The sequence below is a fragment of the Mustelus asterias genome, chromosome 16, assembly GCF_964213995.1.
Source record: "Mustelus asterias chromosome 16, sMusAst1.hap1.1, whole genome shotgun sequence".
Taxonomy (NCBI): Eukaryota; Metazoa; Chordata; class Chondrichthyes; order Carcharhiniformes; family Triakidae; genus Mustelus; species Mustelus asterias.
The window spans coordinates 27,680,135-27,701,183 of NC_135816.1; the positions used below are offsets into that span (position 1 = coordinate 27,680,135).

Genomic DNA, 21,049 nt, shown 5'->3' on the forward strand with positions numbered 1-21,049 from the left:
GTTGCCTGGATTGGTTGGCATGCCTTATGAGGATAGGTTGAGGGAGCTCGGTCTTTTCTCCTTGGAGAGACGAAGGATGAGAGGTGACCTGATAGAGGTGTACAAGATGTTGAGAGGTATAGATCGGGTGGATTCTCGGAGGCTTTTTCCCAGGGCTGAAATGGCTGCTACAAGAGGACACAGGTTTAAGGTGCTGGGGAGTAGGTGCAGAGGAGATGTCAGGGGTAAGTTTTTCACTCAGAGGGTGGTGGGTGAGTGGATTTGGCTGCTGTCCGTGGTGGTGGAGGCAAACTCAATAGGGTCTTTGAAGAGATTTCTGGATGAGTACATGGGACTTAATAGGATTGAGGTTTATAGGTAAGCCTATATATAGGCCTCAGTCGGTAGAAGTTGGAGATTTGGGTGGAGAGATGGCAGATGGAGTTTAATCCGGACAAATGTGAGCTAATGCATTTTGGAAGGTCTAATACAGATAGGAAATGTACAGTAAATGGCAAAACCCTTAAGAGTATTGATAGGCAGAGGCATCTGGGTGTACAGGTACACAGGTCACTGAAAGTGGCAGTGCAGGTGGAGAAGCTAGTCAAGAAGGCATACAACATGCTTGCCTTCGTCGACCGGGGCATTGAGTTTAAAAATTGGCAAGTCATGTTGCAGCTTTATTGAACTTTAGTTAGGCCGCACTTGGAATATAGTGTTCAATTCTGGTCGCCACACTACCTGAAGGATGTGGAGGCATTGGAGAGGGTACAGAAAAGAATTACCAGAATGTTGTCTGGTATGGAGGGCATTAGCTATGAGGAGAGGTTGGAGAAACTTGGTTTGTTCTCACTGGAACGATGGAGGTTGAGGGGCGACCCAATAGAAGTCTGCAAGATTATGAGGGGCATGGACAGAGTGGATAGTCAGAAGCTTTTTCCCAGGGTGGAAGAATCAATTACTAGGGGGCATAGGTTTAAGCTCCAAGGGACAATGTTTAAAGGAGATGTATGAGGCAAGTTTTTTACACAGAGGGTGGTGGGTGCCTGGAACTCACTGCCGGGGGAGGTAGTGGAAACAGATATGATAGTGACTTTTAAGGGGCGTCTGGACAAATACATGAATAGCATTGGAATGGAGGGATATGGTCCCCGGAAGGGTAGGGGGTTTTCGTTCAGTCGAGCAGCATTGTCGGTGCAGGCTTGGAGGGTCGAAGGGCCTGTTCCTGTGCTGTAATTCTCTTTGTTCTTTGTAACATCTTGCACATTCTTCCCAGTAAAACAATCTGTCTCCCCCCCCACCGCCCCCCCCCCCCCCCCCTTTAACTTTTAACAACCAAATTACCCAAGCTTGTTGTCAGGCAGAATTCAGAACAGGTCACATGGCTCCTTTCATTCCTCCATTTTACTTTGTATTTGGAACAGTATGGCTTGGATTCGGAGGACACCTGACCGTGATGGTGTTCCCATGCTTCAGCTGCCCTTGTTCTTCAAGGTGGTAGATGTCGCAGATTTGGCAGATGCTGTTGAAGAAAACTCGGCGAGTTGGATTTTAAAGATATTGTGTACTACACCCACGGTGTGCTGGTGGTGGGGGAAATAACTATTTAGGGTGGTGGAAAGATTTGGGGAATTAAGAGGTAACATATTCACCACAGCCTACCTAGTGTTTGACCTGCTTTTGTAGCCACATTATTTATAGGGCAGATTCTGTTAAGTTTCTGATCAACCATAACTCCCCCACAGATGTTGATGGTGAGGAATTAAGCAATGGTAATTATATTGAACGTCCAGGGGAGACTGTCAGATTCTCCCTTATTGGAGATGATCATTACCGGCAATTGTGTCATATGAATGGTACAAGGCACTTATCCATGGAATCCCTCCAGTGCAGAAGGAGGCTAATAAGCCCATCGAGTCTGCACCGACTCTCTGAAAGAGCATCTTACTTATCCCCGTAACCCCACACATTTACCTTGCGAATCCCCCTAACCTACACATCTTGGAACACAAAGGGCCAATTTAGGATCGCCAATCCACCTAACTGCACCTCTTTGAACTGTGAGAGGAAACCGGAGCACCTGGATTAAACCCATTCAGACACAGGGAGAATGTGCAAAGCCCACTGTCTGGTATCATGAGCGAACTTCCCAACTTTTGAAATTATGTTGGAAGGAAGATCGTTGATTAAGATGCGGAATGTGGTTGGGTTCAGGACATTGTCCCGAGTAACTCCTTCAGTAACGAACTGGGGCTGAGCTGGTTGGCCTCCAACAAACACAAAAATCATAGATCATAGAATCCCTACAGTGCAGAAGGAGGCTATTCGGCCCATCGAGTCTGCACCGACAAGCAATCCCACCAAGGCCCTATCCCCATAACCCCACATATTTATCCCACTAATCCCTCTAACCTATGCATCCCAGGACACTAAGGGGCAATTTAGCATGGCCAATCAGCCTAACCCGCACATCTTTGGACTGTGGGAGGAAACCAGAGCACCCAGAGGAAACCCACGCAGACACGGGGAGAATGTGCAAACTCCATACAGACAGTGGCCCAAGCTAGGAATCGAGCCCAAGTCCCCAGAGCTGTGAGGCAACAGTGCTACCACTGTGCCACCATGCTGCCCAATACTGGGTATGTTCCTTAATACTGGGTATGCCTCTAGTCAGTGGAATGTATTAGCCCGATTCCCACTGACTTCAATTTTACTCAGGAACTTTGATGTCAGACTTGATCAAATGCTGCCTTGATGTCAAGCACAGTCATTCTCACCTCACCTCGAGAACTCAATCAACTCTTTGGTCCATGTTTCAATCAAGGTTGCATTCAGATCTGCAGTTAACTAGTCCTGGTGAAACTCAAACTGAACATTGGTGAGCAGATGAGCTGAATAACTGCCTGTTGCACTATTGACAAAAACTTCCACAAATTTGCTGATGACTGTGATTAAGCTGATGGAGCAGTAATTTGCCGAATCAGATTTGACTTGTTTTGTTTTGTGGACAGGGCATAATTGGGCAATTGTCTACTTGTCAGCTGGATGCCAGTGTTGTAGCTTTATTGGAAGGACTTGGTCAGGGCTAATTCTGGAATATAAGTGATGTATCCAGTGCACTCTGTTTTTGATATTACATGGAATGAATCAAATTGGCTTTCGGCAGGCATTTGTGATGCTGGTAACCTTGGCAGGAGACAGAGATGAATCATCCACTTCTGTCTGGAGATGGCTGAAAATGCCTTGTCTTTGGCCCTGGCATACTGGGTTCCACCATCACTGATGGTTAGAATGTTCAAGGAGCTGCCTTCCTTCACTGGTTGTTTATTTGTCCACCACCATTCATGACCAACTGCAAGTTTTGATCTGATCCATTGGTTGTGGGATGTCCTAGCTCTGTCCACAGTATGTTGCTTCCACTATTTAGCAGTCCTTTGTTGTCCAGGTTGGCATCTCATTTCAGGTATGCCCGGTGCTATTCCTGGCATGCTCTCCTAAACCCCTCATTGAGTAAGGGTTGTTTTGATGGGAATGTTTGTGTGAGCAATATGTCAGGCTATGGGGTTACAGATGGAAGTTGAATACAATTCTATTGCAACGAATGACCCACAAACCTCAGGAATGCCTAGCTTTGAACTGATAGATCTGTTCTGAAATTATCTGATTTAGCATGGTGATGATGGAGATGTCTTCAGTGTGAAGATGAGACTTTGTCTGTACTAGCACTATGCTCTGGTCACTCCTAACTCTAAATTGGTGAGGATGAGGTCAAGTAGATTTTTCCCTTGTGCTTATTTTCTTACCATTTGCCAGAGACCCAAATTCAGGACTCAACCAGCTTGGTCAGCACTGCCGCTACTGTGATACTTTTGGTGATTGACATTGAAGTCTCCCATCCAGAGGACCTTCTGTGCCCTTTTATGATTGTGAGTAGTGATACGCAATTGATTCACACGGGAGGCTAGGACGTACCCGGGAATAAAGGCTTTTATTCACAACAAGAATAGAGCACACTGCTTAACAATACTATCCCAGACTAAGGGCTACTAGGAAGTAGCAGTGACCTTTATACTCCTGTAAGAAGGCAGAGCCAAACGGAGTGTACCACAGAACAATGTTATCAGGTGGAACACCCCAACCCTAACCCCAACAGTAACAAGAGTAACATATGTACAAGTACCCATAGTGGTAACCATCTATGGTTCACCACAAGTAGGGAGTTTTGGTAACATTCTATTGATTGGCTTAATTATCACAGTAACTTAATTGCAGTGTTAATATAAGCCGACCTGTGACACTAATAAATAAACTTTAAAACTTAAACTTAGTAGACATGATGCAATGGCTGAAAACTTAAAACGCTACAATCACCCTTGGCTCAATGGTGGTACTCTCCCCTCTAAAGGTCATGAGTTCAAGACCTAGTTTAAAGATTCAATCACAAACATCTTCCACTTCCCTCATAAAAGCAAATTACTGCAGATGCTGGAATCTGAAACCAAAAGAGAAAACGCTGGAAAATCTCAGCTTTGACAAAGGACTCGAAACATCAGCTCTTTTCTCTCCTTACAGATGCTGCCAGACCTGCTGAAATTTTCCAGCGTTTTCTCTCTTGGTTCCACTTCCCTCATATCTGCACTTAGAGCCATATGTAACCTGGGTGCAAATGAATTTCAGGGCTAACAAGGTTGCAAAGTTTAGAGTGTAATCTTCATATGATATTTATCAATCCTAGAAGCATCCCCATGCATAAAGCTTGCTAAATCCTAAAGCGGCCTATACGAGCTTCTTACATTTGCATTTTCACCAAAACTCTGTACAATTAGAACCAGATTTTCAGACATAGTAAAAAATGAACATTTTCTAGTCCTTTTTTATTTTTGAAACCTGCACTTACATTTTGATAATCTTGAGATCACAGGAATAGGCGCAGGAATGGTCTATTTTTGGGGTCTAATTTCAGCGATGCACCTACATTGAAAATTCAAGACTCTCATTTGGGTAGAGGGAGTACTGTCAGAAGTACCTACCTTCAGCTGAGATGTAAAGTTGAGGCTCTCTCTGCCCACACTGAGATGTAAGCATCCCAACAGCACAACTTGAAGAAGAGCATGAGATTTCTCTTGGAACCCTGGCCAACATTCATCCCTTAACCAACACCCTTAACACAGTTTATCTGATCATTGACCTCGCATTATTATTTGAGGGACTTTCTGTGGATAAGTTGATTGTTGTGTTTGCTGCCATGACATCAGGTACCACATCTTAAAATTAGTTAATTAGCTGTGAAGCATTTTGAATATCCTGAGCATCTCAAAAGAGCAATGTAAATTAATGTTCTTTATTCTTACAGATGGTCAACCTAAAAGAAAGACTTGCATTTATATAGCGCTTTTCATGAACACCAGATGTCTCATTGCACTTCATGGTAATTGAAGTGGTTTTTCAATGGCAGTCATGTTGAAATGTGGGCACGCGAGGGAACTCTCCAAACACCATTATGATGAACTCATTTTTTGCAATGTTGATTGAGAAATCAATATTGACCAGGGCAGTATGGATAACACTCCTGATCTTCTTTAAGTTAGTGCCAATGGGATCTTTTACATTCGCTCAAGCAGACAGATGAGGCCTTGGTTTAAGGTCTTATCCAAAAGACAACACCTCCAACAGTACAGTATTCCCTCAGTACTGCAGTGGAGTGTTGACTTTGATTTTTGTGCTCAAGCCCTAGACTGGGCTAACCAAAGGGTCACAGAAATTCTCTTGAAAACTGAAAGAAATGGGTGGTCATTGTTTTAAAATAGGAAAAAGAAGGAAATTGTCTGCATGAATAAACATTATTTTCGTACACCAACATTATTGTATTACTTTGTGTGTGATTAAATCAATGTACAGCTCTGACAGTAATGTCAATAATGCCTCTTTAATAGGTATTAATATGCATCATTAATTTTCCTTTTGCTGATAACTACTTCCTCTAAATAAAACAGTACTTACTCAGAATTTCAGTGTCTTTGTGGCAGCCAAAGAATTGACAACTGCAAGTGATTTGGTCTTAGAACAAAATTGTACTTTCTACAGTCTTCATATTTTCCCCAGAATAACAGTTATAACAGCGACCTAAAGGGACCATCATCTTTGCAATAAAATCATTTAAGTTGCAAATTCCACATCCCAGATGTGTACTAAAATTGAAAACAGCCAGTAGGCATTGTCACAGAATTCTGTGAGATCATAGCCCTCTACCATCAGACCAATTTGGTTTCTGCATTACTCGAACTATGAACCGCAACAAATTCAGTAAAGCCAAGATAAAAATGTTGAATTGTTATAGCACAGAAGGAGGCCATTTGGTTCCTCGCATCTGTGCCAGCACTCTGCAAGAGCAATTTAGCCAGTTCCATTTTCCTTTCCCCATAGCCCTGCAATTATTTTTTCCCATCACATGCTTATCTTTATTCCCTTTTGAAAGCCAGAATTAAATTTGCCTCCACCACACTCTCAGGCACTGCATTCCAGATTGCAACCACTGGCTGGGTTAAAACAAAACGTTTTCTCTCATGTAGCCTTTGGTCCTTTTGGCAATCACTTTAAAGCTGTGGTCTCTGGTTTTCAACCCTTCTGCCAATGGGAATGGTTACTTCCCACGATCTGCACTGCCTTGATAGAGAGTACAGTTGTAAGGCAGTTCTTTGAATGGCAAACAGGCACAGAGGGGCTGCTGTGTGAGTGATACCTGGATGCCCTTGCCATAGAGAGAGTACAACAAAAGTTTACCAGGCTGATTCCTGGGATGGCAAGTCTGTCTTAGGGGGAGAGACTAAGTTGGTTAAGATTGCATTCATTGGAGTTTAGGAGAGTGAGAGGAGATCCCATAGAAACTTATAAAATTCTAACAGGATTAGACAGGGTAGATTCAGAAAGGATGTTGGGGTAGTCCAGAACTAGGGGCCATAGTTTGAGCAGAAGGGATAAATCTTTTTGTGAGGAGAAATTTCTCCCAGAGTGTGGTGAATCTATGGAAATCACTACCACAGAAAGTAGTTGAAGCCTAAACGTTGTGTGATTTCAAGAAGAAATTAACTATAGATCAAGAGATGTGGGGGGTGGGGGAAGGCGGGATCAGGATATTGAATTTGAGAAAGTGAGAGGGCATGGGATCCAAGGGGCTGTTGCCTTGTGGATCCAGAACTGGCTTGCCTGCAGAAGGCAGAGAGTGGCTGTGGAGGGGTCTTTCTCTGCATGGAGGTCAATGACCAGTGGAGTGCCCCAGGGATCTGTTCTGGGACCCTTGCTGTTTGTCATTTTCATAAATGACCTGGATGAGGAAGTGGAGGGATGGGTTGGTAAGTTTGCTGACGACACCAAGGTAGGTGGTGTTGTGGATAGTTTGGAGGGATGTCAGAAGTTGCAGCGAGACATAGATAGAATGCAAGACTGGGCGGAGAAGTGGCAGATGGACTTCAACCCGGATAAGTGTGTAGTGATCCATTTTGGCAGATCCAATGGGATGGAGCAGCAGTATAAAATGAAGGGTACCATTCTTAGCAGTGTAGAGGATCAGAAGGACCTTGGGGTCCGGGTCCATAGGACTCTTAAATCGGCCTCGCAGGTGGAGGATGCGGTCAAGAAGGCGTATGGCGTACTAGCCTTCATTAATCGAGGGATTGAGTTTAGGAGTCGGGAGATAATGCTGCAGCTTTATAGGACCCTGGTTAGACCCCACTTGGAGTACTGCGCGCAGTTCTGGTCACCTCATTACAGGAAAGATGTTGAAGCCATTGAAAGGGTGCAGAGGAGATTTACAAGGATGTTGCCTGGATTGGGGGGCATGCCTTATGAGGATAGGTTGAGGGAGCTTGGTCTCTTCTCCCTGGAGAGACGAAGGATGAGAGGTGACCTGATAGAGGTTTACAAGATGTTGAGGGGTCTGGATAGGGTGGACTCTCAGAGGCTATTTCCAAGGGCTGAAATGGTTGCTACGAGAGGACACAGGTTTAAGGTGCTGGGGGGTAGGTACAGGGGGGATGTCAGGGGTAAGTTTTTCACTCAGAGGGTGGTGGGTGAGTGGAATCGGCTGACGTCGGTGGTGGTGGAGGCAAACTCGTTGGGGTCTTTTAAGAGACTTCTGGATGAGTACATGGGATTTAATGGGATTGAGGGCTATAGATAGGCCTAGAGGTGGGGATGTGATCGGCGCAACTTGTGGGCCGAAGGGCCTGTTTGTGCTGTGGCTTTCTATGTTCTATGTTCTATGATCAAAATGGATGGTGGAGCAGGCTTGAAGGACGGAATAGCCTTGTTTCTAGTTTCAACGTTTCTGTGTTTCTGGGAAAAGCTTCTAGTCGTGGAGCGGCACGTGGCACAATGGTTAGCACTGCTGCCTCACAGTGCCGCAGGTGACTGTCATTGTGGAGTTTGCACATTCTCCCCCTGTCTGCTTGAGTTTCCTTCAGGTGCTCTGGTTTCCATCCACAGTCCAAAGATGTGCGGGTTAGGTTGGTTAGCCATGCAAAAATTGTCCCTTAGTGTCAGGGGGATTAGCAGGGTAAATATGTCGGGGTTACAAGGATGGGTGGGATTGTTGATGATGCAGGATAGATGGGCTGAATGGCCTCTGAAGCGCTATCAATTAGGCAAAAGCCTACTTGTGTGCCAATACAACTGTAGGCTTTTATTCATTACAGAACTAGGAGCATAGCCTAACAGATAACCGACCCGAACTGAACAAGGGGGAGGAAACAGCCACCTTTATACTAGGTGACAAGGGGAGGAGCCGGCAGGGGATGTGTCCAGGCATGACAAACACAACAACGGTGGTCCAGACAGGACAAAGGCGCAACTGTAGTCCACCACAGCCTCCTTCTGCACTGTAGGGATTTTATGATTCTATGGATTCTAGTGATTATAAGACCATAAGATATAGGAACAGAATTAGGTCATTCGGCCCATTCAGTCTGCTCTGCCATTCAATCATGGTTGATAAATTTCTCAGCCCTATTCTCCTGCCTTCTCCATATAACCTTTGATTCTCTTACCAATCAAGAACCTATCGATCTGTCTTAAATACACTCAGTGACCTGGCTTCCAGGATTTGCCACCCTCTGGCTGAAGAAGTTCCTCCACATATCAGTTCGAAAGGGTCTTCCCTTTCCTCTGAGGCTGTGTCCTCGGATCCTAGTCTCTCCTACTAATGAAACATCAAAGACAAATCAAATCTTCCCCACGTCCACTCTATCCAGGCCTTTCAGTATTCTGCATGTTTCAATGAGATCCCCCCTCATCCCTCTAAACTCCATCGAGTACAGACCCAGAGTCCTCAGACGCTCCTCATACATCAAGTCTTTCATTCCCGGGATCATTCTTGTGACCCTCCTCTGGACCCTCTCCAAGGCCAACACATCCTTCCTTAGATACGGTGCCCAAAATTGCTCACAATATTCCAAATGTTGTCTGACCAGAGCATTATAAAGCTTATACATTGCACGGTGGCACAATGGTTAGCACTGCTGCCTTACAGCGCCAGGGATCCAGGTTCGATTCCCGGCTTGGGTCTCTCTCTGTGCAGAATCTGTACGTTCTCCATGTAACTGCGTGGGTTTCCTCCGGGTGCTCCAGTTTCACCCCACAGTCCGAAAGATGTGCTGGTTAGGTGCATTGACCAAGCTAAATTCTCCCTCAGTGTACCCAAACAGGTGCTGGAGTGTGGTGACTAGGGGATTTTCACAGTTACTCCATTGCAGTGTTAATATCAACCTGCTTGTGACACTAATAAATAAACTAATCTTTAAACTTTTCTCCATGAACTGCACCACCTTGGTGCAGAGGAAAGTTGCAAAGCAGTTGCTGGAATGGCAAGTGGGCACTAGGGGTTGTACAGAGGGACTGTTGTGTGAGTTATACATGGGTGTCCTTGCTGTAGAGGCATTGTACAGAGGGGGGCTGCTGTGTGGGTAATACGTGGGTATCCTTGCTATAGACGAATTATACAGAGGGGCTGCTGTGTGGGTGATACCTGGATGTCGTTGTTATAGAGAAGTTGTACAGAGGTTCTGCTGTTTGGGTGATACCTGGGTGTCCTTGCTATAGGGGGATTGTACAGAGGGGCTGCTGTGTGGGTGATACCTGGGTGTCCTTGCCATAGGGGGATTGTACAGAGGGGCTGCTGTGTGGGTGATACCTGCAGGTCTGGGAGAGGCTTCCAGGAATTGGGGAGGGGTGTGGGAACTACAATTCCCAGAGAGCTCTGTGAGTGTTCACACCTGCGTGGAAGGACTGGCCAGGGAGAGGGTGGGAGGTGTTGATCGCTCTGGCAACAGGAGGGCCGAGCTGTCAATCAAGGGCACGTGAGGGGGTGTGGGTCTTTGTTGTGGGTGGCGCGGGGAGAAGGGGGATGATGTAATGTGGAAGCAGGGAATTTAAAGGGAGAGGCGGAGAAGCGGACTGCTGCAGTTTGCGCTCTCACTGGCAGTATACAGAGTGTTGGAGCCGCAGTGTGTACAGCTCACAATGCCACATCCAGTGACACTGTACGGACCGTCACCCTGGGGCTTTAGATTAGTAGGAGGCAAGGACTATAGCCAACCCTTAACCATCTCGCGGGTAAGCAACCAGTCCCTCCAACAACAAAAAAAGAAGAGGAAATACCCTGGGAACTTTTCCCTCTCTCTCTCTTTCTCTCGTTTCACTGGAGGCTTGTTAACTCGTGTCGTTTTCATTTCGTACTTTTTATTAGTGCAAGAAATCTGACTGCAGGAGTGTCAAAGTTGCTTAAATTTTTGGCGATGCACGTTAGTTACCAATATCTCTTCAATTGTATAAAGAATATTTTGAGAGTGTGAAATGGGAAAATTATTTACCCCCTCTCCACTACAATTGTTGCCCAACTTTTGTTCTTCTGGAATCACAATAAAGGCAGTATTGTTATCCAGTGGGAACTCCTGACTTGGTCACTTTTTTTTTTCTAATGGGTTTGCCCGTCCTGTCTTCCTCCTTTTTATAATCTGAGTTCATATTTTTTGGGCTGGTAATATGTACGTTTCATTAAACAATCACGCCAAGAACTGTCTTAAGGGCATAACGGGCTGTCTGTTTAATTCAGCGTAAGTGATCATTGTAACTGTAAGACTCCAGTACATCAATGGGTTTACATTCAGCGATTGTGCTGTAGTGAAAATGAGGGGTTTCCTGAACGGTTTAACGCGTTAATAGATGAATAAACACACAGAAACATGGGCTAGGAAGGTTCAGAGTCTGGAACTGCTGCTGGAGAAGGCTGATGGTAACTTGAGCCAGGGGGGGAAAGCAACGACTTGAATAGCTAAAAAAGATCACAGGGAGAGAAATCTCTCTTAATTGGAAACATTTTTTTGAAATAATTTATCGATAGGTTAACCACTGGCCTGTAACCGTGCAGTGCATATCACTGAGTTATAAATCACAGCTCCTGGATTTTGTGGTGTATTCCCTTTTGTGTTGCATATTAAAATCAGTTGATTGAAATTTATTTTATGGGTAAAGTTTTTAATGGTGCATTTTGGTCTGGTTCCAGTTTAACTGAGGGCAGTTTGCCAGTTGGGAGATTTCTTGTGTACAATCGGTGCAACAAAATCATTAAAATCCCTAAAGTTTATAAATGTGGTGTATCCAGCACGTGAAGAAGTTGTTCAAGTTAAATTTGTGTGATTTTTTTTTTTCCATCAATTTGAATGTTTTTTTTAAAGTTGATCTGGAATTAAGTTACGCTGTACAGTACCTGATATTCAGGCCAGTCCAGAGTGAAACCCCAAGGCCAGTTAAAACAAAATACAAATTTAGATTGCTTAAACTTAGTAAGTGGTGAAGAAACATACTCTCTTGTACTACTCCTAGCTTAATATAACAGAACAAAATTGATCACATTGTTTAAAACAAACCTTTGTTCTATTTAATATAATTATTTGCATGTAGTTTGATAGCTACATGTGTGACCATGGCTCTAAAGTTTTCATTCAATTCCCTCACCAGCCCCATAACCTGAATGACATGTTTGATTTAACAATTTTGTGTCTACTGTACATGAAGTTTTAACAACTTGCAGCCAGTGGATTGACACACAGGGAGATTTGTTATTCTTTGAAAGTGGATGTTGTCTGGAAGGAGCTCGTAGCTGTATTTATAAAATGCAGGCAGCTGCCTTATTTCCCAAAGCAGGAATGATGGTACTCATCCCTAGACCATGGCCGCAATCCATGGCCCGCGCATCACATGCTCATGCTGCAGGAAGTCAGAGATTTTGGTGACAAACCAAATCTCTGTTCACTGCAGCGGGATGGGAAAATCCCACTGGGGTGAATGGACGGAAAGTTCAGGCCCATGAGACGTAGGAGAGGTAGGCCATTCGGCCCATTGACTCTTCTTTGCCATTCATGACTAATCCGATCTGATAGTCCTCAACTCCATTGTCCTGCCTTATCCACATAACCCTTGATTGCCTTGCTGATTTAAAAATCTATCTATTTCAGTCTTGAACATATCATATCCTATAACATACTGTTTTCCTTTAACAAGGATTTTGAATTGTAAAGCTGTGGGTGGCACAGTGGTTAGCACTGCTGCCTCACAGTGCCAGGGATCCGGGTTCAATTCTGGTGTTGGGTGACTGTCTGAGTGGAGATTGCACATTCTCCCCATGTCTGTGTGGGTTTCCTCCGGGTGCTCCAGTTTCCTCCCACAGTCCAAAGATGTGTGGGTTGATTTGATTGGCCATGCTAAATTGCCCCTTAGTGTCAGGGTAATTACGTGGGGTTACAGGGATAGGGCCTGGGTGGAATTGTTATTGATGCAGGCTCGATGGGCCAAATGGCCTCCTTCTGCACTGTAGGGATTCTGTGATAAATCATCAAGTGCGAGAAAGAGCCTGTTCGGCCCACCGAACCTGCACCAATGACAATCCCATCCATATCATTACCAACTTGGGAACAATGAGATACAAGAAACTGTTAGTCACGACAGCAATAACTTTCCTTTTCACAACACCTTCTTAAATGCAGGAAAATATCCCAAGACAAAGGATCTGGCAATAAGAAATGTGACTACAAACTTGGAAATAGGGGGGAAATTCTAGTCTTGAGGACCTCGACAGTTGAAAGCATTTCCACAAATGTTAGGATGAAAAGTTGCAGTAGAGATTAGTATTAGGAGGAACCACTGGCTACCAGTGTAGGTTGGTGAGCATTGAGGTGATTGTTGAGCCTGTTGTAGGTTAGAGTGCAAGCACCAGAGATTTGGACAAGGTGTTGGAAGGAAGTTCAGCCAGAAGAACGTTGGTGCAATTAAAACAACATGCCAATTTAAGTTGTTTAAATTTAACAACTGATGAAAAAACATGAGTCTAGAGGTGGCAATGGCTTGACAGAAGGTTCAAACAGCTGATGGAATGTTTGGGGATGGGGAGTAGGAGGGGGCATTTGGGATGTTAGTGATAGTCTTCATGTTCGAGGATATGTGCTTGGAAATTCAACTGAGGTGTCATATAAGATGTTGAAGTTGTGAAGGCAGCTAAGCTGAGACAGACAGTCGCTTGGGGAAAAAAGAACTGCGGTTGGGAGATTTGGATACAGACTTTGGTGGGAGGGTTTTGTTCCAATGATGTTGATGCCTTTCATTTTCTAAAAGTTTTAAATTATGGATAACATCAGGCGGCATTGTGGCACAGTGGTTAGCACTGCTGCCTCACAGCCCCAGGGACCCGAGTTCAATTCCGGCCTTGGGTGATTGCGTGGCTTTGCTCTGGTTTCCTCCCATGCTAATTTGCCCCTTTTAGTGTTAGGGGAACTAGCAGGGTAAATGAGGTTATGGGGATAAGGCCTGGGTGGGATTGTTGTTGGTGCAGGCTTGATGGGCTGAATGGCCTCCTCCTGCATTGTGGTGATTTCTATAATTCTACAAGATGCTTCTTGTCCATGTCATGCTGTATACTTAAGATTGTGGCATAGTACTTGCCTTCAGCAAGTAAAATTTGCTTGTTTATATTGAACAAAATCTGCCTGTGAAGCGGTACATTTAGCCTTGATGATCCAGATCCGCTATGGGGAAACTGTTTACATTCTGCAGATAACTTGGAGCACAGGTAGAATTTGGATGTTGAAACAAAATATGAAGTTCAGATTGTCCTGTAATTTGGAGTGGGGAGCAAAGTTGGGTCAGATAAACTGAATGTGCCATTTTCTATCATGGTAATAGGTGAATTCCATTTCCACTGTTGTAAATAAGACTAATTCAAATATCATTTTGGTGTCATTATTAATGAGCAGCAGACAATTAACACTTTCTCAGAATGTTTATTTTCTGTCTCCTGTGGCTCGCAAAAGGGTATTTTTATGCGTTGGTGCTTTTTTGTTTAAGGATTACAGTGATTATCCTGTGGCATTTTTGAAGCTGTACATGTGCTGTCAGACCACACTTGGAGTTACTGCGGTTGGCTACAAAAGGGATGTACAAGCATTGAAGACCATTTCGAAATGAGGAGCAGGAATGACTCCATGTGTAATGGATGGCCTCCAAGGATCAGTTGAAATGAGCTCAATCTCTAGTTTAGAGCAAAAATAAAGTTAAGCAGGGGAGTTGGTAATATGTGTATAAGTGATGAAATAGCTGAGTTAAGGAGAACTGTTACAAAATAATGGGATAAAGAGCTGTGTTTAAATTTAGTGAAAGTATTTTGGATTAGATGGTGGAATACCACACATGAAGAATGTCTGGGATAATTTAGTAAGTACTAAGAAGACATTTTTGGTTATTTCAACATTGTTAGATGTCCAGCTGAGAGGGTAGAAAAGAGGGCTGATCTTTAATAGACTGTGGGGGCAGGGGGGTGGAGGGTCAGATAGCTAGAGTGTGGTGCAGAATGATGCCAACAAGCAGGGGTTTAATCTCCTTACCAACTGTGAGTTCATGGAGGCCTGCCTTCATGTGGAGCAGTTCCCCTTGTGCCACATAACCAATTGTTTCTTTCCAATAGAGATTCCTTTGGTCCTTTTGTTGATTACAACTAATTACCAACATTAACTATAACAGGCTAACTGGCCTTGTCTCCTCTGACTTTTTAAGTTTGTTTATTTATTAATGCCACAAGTAAGGCTTGCATTAACACTGCAATGAAGGGGAATTTCACAGTAACTTCATTGCAATGTTAATGTAAGCCTTACTTGTGACTAGTAAATAAACTTTTAAAACTTTACTTTAAGTTACTGTGAAAATCCTCTAGTCACCACACTCTGGTGCCTGTTTGGGTACATTGAGGGAGAATTTAGCATGGCCAATTCACCGAATCAGCATGTCTTCTGGTCTATGGGAGGAAACTGGAGCACCTGGAGGAAACCCATGCAGACATGGGGAGAGCATACAGACTCTGCACAGACAGTGACCTAAGCTGGGAATCGAACCCAGGTCCCTGGCTCTGTGAGGCAGCAGTGCTAACCACTGTATCACCCAACTTCCAAATCCTTCCACTACATAGGTCACTTGCACTCAGTCCATCTGAAGTAGTCAAAATGAAGACTAGTCAGCCAACGTGGCTTTATCAAGGGCAGGTCATGTCTGACAAATTTAATTGATTTATTTAATGAGGTGACACAGGCAATGGATGAGAGTAATGCCATGGATGTTGTATATATTTGGACTTTCAGAAAGCATTTGATACAGTGCTACATGGCAGGTTAGTTAGCAAATTAGAAATATTTGTGATTGATGAGTGCTCGGCAGCATGGATTCGAAGTTGGCTAATAGATAGGAAACACAGGATAGGTATAGATGGGCATTCCTCAGATTGGAGAAGAGTTGAAAGTGGTGTTCCCCAGGGAGTAGTGTTGGGACCCTTGCTTTTACTGATTTTTTATATAAATGATTTATAGATGGGTGTTGAGGGCCGAATCTCTAAATTTGCAGATGGTACTAAACTAGGGGGAATAGTGAATTGTGAAGATGACGTTGAGTGAATTCAGAGGGACGTTGACAAGTTGACCAAATGAGCAGATGAATTTCAATGCAGTAAAATGTGAGGTAATGCATTTTTGTAGAAGAAACATGGGGGCAACAATACAGGCTCAATGGTACAATTTTGAGGGGAGTACAGGAGCAGCGGGACCTTGGGGTTCAAGTGCACAGATCTTTGAAGGTGGCCAGGTGAGTTAAAACAGTTGTTAAGAAGGCTTATAGGATCTTAGTGATGCTACACCTCTACAAATCATTGGGTAGGCCACATTTTGGAATATGTTCAATTCTGGGCATCCTGAAAGAGTGATACCAGGAATAAACAAATTTAGGTACAAGGAAAGATTCAAGAAATTGGCCCTATTCTCCTTGGAGCAGAGAAGATTCAGAGGTGACTTTGTTGAGGTGTTCAAAATTATGAACAATTTTGACAGGGTAAAGAAGAATATTCTGTTTCCACTAGTTGGTATGTTAGTGACTCAGGGTCACAATTTCAAGATGGTCAGCAAAAGAGCTAGGAGTGAGAGAAACCTCTTCATCCAGAGTTGTTGGGATTTAGAATGCGCTGCCTGGGAGAGTTGTGGAGATGGGTTCCATAGGAGGTTTGAAGAGAGCTGGATGCATATTTGAAAGTGATGAATTCATAGGGCGATGGATAATGGGGCTGGCTGGGTAGCTCTTTCGGGAGCTGCTGCAGACACGTTGAGCTGAATAGCCTCCTCCTGTGCTGTAAGAGTCTGCTAGTAGATTATAACAAATACTCTTAAACTCCATAATAAATTGTCTACATGAATTTTTAAAAATTGTATTGAATTGAAAAAGTCAATATTGTGATTAGCATTTCTCACTCTTGATAATGCTTATCACTTGACAAACATACAGGGTTGCAAGTTGCGAACATGTGCTTAATCTTGCACTAACATACCAAGGTCAGCTATTAATGTGTATTTTTGCTTTAAAATGTTCTGATGTGTTAGAAAAGTCTGGTGTACTTCCCTTATGGATACGTTTGATTTGCTTTTCAAGAAGCTATTAAAGCAGACTAACCTGAGCCACAATTACTGCACTACATGTATACTTACTAACAGGTCAAAGAACTAATGGAAAACAGGAGCAGAATAAATTCTTGTAATTAGTTTTATGCATTTGAAGTGAGACCAGCCAGAACTTGCTGTCCATTTAAGTAAGCTTTGGACTTGAGATTCAAGGGTCAGAATTCCACGTATTTGGTTATTTGGCTACTTTGTCTATATGATGTGTGTAGAACAGTATTCAGTCTTCAGTCCTCCTTGCTATACAAATCTACAAATTGATCTTTTTGTGACCAAGTCATACCGATTGATACCTCGTCAAATTTTAAGCTCCACAAGCAATAAGCAAGAGATGTCCTGTTTCTATTGCTCAGCATTTTGAGCTGGGTAGAGATTTGCCATGTACATGGGAAATTTGTCATGGAGAAAGTTGAAGTATAGCTGTCATGGAAAGGTCAAAGTAGGCTTACTATACTTGCCTTCAAATTGTCCTGGTGTGAAAACTACCTTTGAGTGACTTTGGAACAGACACCGTGCTGCCACCTGCAGGCCAGTAGGCATTGGCTCTGGTTGATCATCCAATTGACCATGATATTGTCCAAATCCCCCATCTTTTTGACTTGGGTTGTAAAACAGGAGATTAGTATCAAGCTAATATAACACTTATGAACTTTAATTGTTTGGAATGAACTATATTAATTGAGAATAATAATGTGAACCTAGAATAGGAACTCTATCATACTGACTGCCCCTTTCTTCCATGCTTGTACGAGAAGAAATAAAATTGGGATTTCTTTAAATTGGAAAAGTTGTTAAACTTGTATTCTGAACTATAAGCCAAGCTTTTTAAAGAATCTACCGTAATTGAAGACATTATAAATTACAAAGACTCAAGAACAGCTTCTTCCCTGCTGCCATCAGACTTTTGAATAGACCAACCTCATATTAAGTTGATCTTTCTCTACATCCTAGCCTTGACTGTAACACTACATTCTGCATTCTCTCCTTTTCCTTCTATGTATGGTATGCTTTGTCTATTTAGCATATAGACAATACTTTTCACTGTATACTAATCCATGTGAGAACAATTTTTTTTAAATGTGGTGAAAGTTTGCACAAGTTACTGGAGAGGGTAATGTTGTAGTTGCATATCTGACTGTCAAAGACTGAATAAAAAATAGCATGGTGTATTATGCATCCATGATCACTCTGCTGCTTTGACCTGGTCACCGACATTGTGATACACCAAGACTTTTGCTTCATTGCTGTGCTCAATGGAATTATCTCTTTTTTTTTCCATACTTGCCTATCTGACTATAGCCAATTAATCTCCAACTATTGTTTCTTTTTGCACCTCTGCTCTCTTGTTTCCATGCTCCCTTTGGTGAAATCATCTATAGGCATGGAGTCACTCTGCTGATGATATCCAGCTCTATTTTGTTATTCCGCTGCCTCGATGTCAGATTGCTTCGGTGATATCTAGTCACAGGTGTTCAGTAATTTGCTCCAGCTTAACATTGGCTTCTTTAAAGTCTGTTGCCAATTCCTTGCTTCTGCCACTTTTTTTTATCTTGCCCACGTCTGTTGTCTCTGAGCCAAACTGTTTGCTTCTTTGTATCTTTTTAAAAATCCTGCATTCCAGTTCCGGCTATGTATTCTCTGCACCACAAAGGCCTCCAAACGTATACTCCACCACCACCACATTTTGTTCTCTGCCTCTGATCACTCGTGGATCTCTTCAAACCACTGTAGCAGCTATGCCTTTAGTCACCTAGATTCCACCATTGAGGGACCCATCCTAAACACATCCACCTCTCCCAATTTCCTCTTCTCTTAAAGTCTGCCTCTTCAACTAAGCTGAAGGTCACTTGCCTCCTATGTCTTTGGCTTAGGATCATGTTCTTTCAGCATCTATGAAGCACCTTGTGTTCTATTTTCAGTGTTGAAGGTGCTATATAAATGTAAGATTCTGTTACAGTATGGAAAGAAGCTATTCAGCCTTGTCTAGTCCTTATGCAACCTATCCTTTTAGCCATCAGCTTCAACAGCATTCCGGTAAATCTGTGCTAGACTCCTCCTCGTCTCAGTGCATCTTACTTGAGATACAGTCATGATCAGTATGTGGCTGAGCTGAGGTACCATGGTTTAATAGAATGATGAAAGAGATTCATAGGGCTGAATGTACCTGCAGTGTGACATTTCAGATTGTATAAACCAGATATGTCTAAATTAGGCAGCTTATCAATGTAAATGAATAAAACTGCTCTAACCTGGGTGTTAAAATTTAATGGACATAATGTCAGTGATTATTTTTCTGTCTAAAATTTAATTCTAGATTCAAGTTTTCTTTTTATAAATGGGTTTATGTTTTAGATATGTTAGTCTCAATGCACTGGAAATAATTAAAACAGTACCATGCAGTGTGGGTACGGATTTGCACAAACTACATACTTGAAGTTTAATCCTCAGTTAATGATTTGGCTAATTTCAGGATAGTAGTAGACTACTATAACTGATGTGGGGGAAGGGCATTAAGTCAGGATTCCTGCTAATGATCACTTTTTAGTGAACTCAGCTGGAAAATTGAATGAAATACAATTAGGTCCAGCTACAATAACCACCACCCAATGTCAGGGTTTACATAATAGTGGCTCTTTGAATGCAGAACTAGAAGTAATTGGTAGTTCTGGAAGCAACTCTAGCCTAAGACAATTCTTCCAGAGGCTGAGAAGGACCTGGGCAAGTTCTGTAGAATTGCCCCCTGGAAGAATTTTGTGGGCAATTTTCAGTGTAGAAATACAAACGTTTTCCATTTCATTTTTTCTGTACATGGGCATTCAAATGAGAAAATGTCAATCTAAGGAGTCCCTGTCCGAATTTGTTTTACTCGTGCTTTCATGGTCTAAGCTGGTCAGTCACTGTACAGAGGATACTGATTTTTACAGAGCCAGTCATCTGATTTCTGCAATATCATTTGGTTTAGCAACCTGAGCTCTGCAGGTCATCCTCTTATCCAAGAAAGTCATGCCTCGAGGAGAACTGATCAATAAATACATTTTTTTTGTTCGAAGCCTTTTGCATACTCTAAGTTTGAATTAATATTTACCCTCAACTCCAGCCAGATAATCGGGTAGAATTTCTGAATCAATCAGCCGACCTAGCAACCTATAATTGAAGTCCAAATTATTAGGAGCTGTTGTCCTTTGGAGAATAGAATAAGAAAATGTCAGTGAGCAGGTAAAGAATGGAGGGACTTAAAGTCCAGAATTCATCAGCTGGGTCCATAAAGCTAGAACTTAATGTTCTAGCAACATAGGTAGACAAGCAATCACTCTTGGTTGGAAACGCCTCTACCTCTACTCTTCTCATTCAGTGTTCCAATATTGTCAGTCAATTCTTAATCTTCATCATAGATCATAGAAACCCTACAGTGCAGAAGGAGGCCATTCGGCCCATCGAGTCTGCACCGACCACAATCCCACCCAGGCCCTACCCCCACATATTTACCCGCTAACCTACACATCTCAGGACACTAAGGGGCAATTTTTAACATGGCCAATCAACCTAACCCGCACATCTTTGGACTGTGGGAGGAAACCGGAGCACCCGGAAGAAACCCACGCAGACACGAGGAGAATGTGCAAACTCCACACAGACAGTGACCCGAGCCAGGAATCGAACCCAGGACCCTGGAGCTGTGAAGCAACAGTGCTAACCACTGTGCTACCGTGCCGCCGGTGACTTAAGTAGCGCAAAATGACCTTTCTGCTCCCATTACTCTATTCAGAAAAGGATTCAATGGAAAATGTTGCAAATTCGGGTCAGGCAGCATCTATGGAGAAAGAATTGCTAGCGAAGAGCAGCTTGCACTGATGTCCTGTTATAATGAAGTCCACAACTTGGAGAGGTGGCAGAGCATTGATCCCTGTTTTTTTTTTAAAAAACTTGCGTTGTCAAGCACTAGCCCCAACTCTGCACTAAGAGTAATCTGCAAATTAACATGCACTTTTGTAAAACCTGCAGGAGGTTTAAGGCAATGCTGCCATTGTTGAGATTGTAAGAAG

The 21,049-nt window shown here is 43.1% G+C and overlaps 1 protein-coding gene across 2 annotated transcripts in view; it reads left to right on the plus strand.

Moving 5' to 3' along the window:
• The first annotated feature begins 10,360 nt into the window (after positions 1–10,360).
• LOC144505059 (PDZ and LIM domain protein 4-like) overlaps positions 10,361–21,049 on the plus strand; it is a 104,895-nt gene continuing 94,206 nt past the window's right edge. Inside the window, exon 1 of one of the 2 annotated variants that reach the window (XM_078230800.1) lies at positions 10,361–10,584. In XM_078230800.1, coding sequence (XP_078086926.1) covers positions 10,492–10,584 — 93 coding nt within the window. In that variant the 5' untranslated portion in view covers positions 10,361–10,491. The remainder of the gene's footprint in view (positions 10,585–21,049) is intronic. The other variant, XM_078230802.1, reaches the window with a different exon arrangement.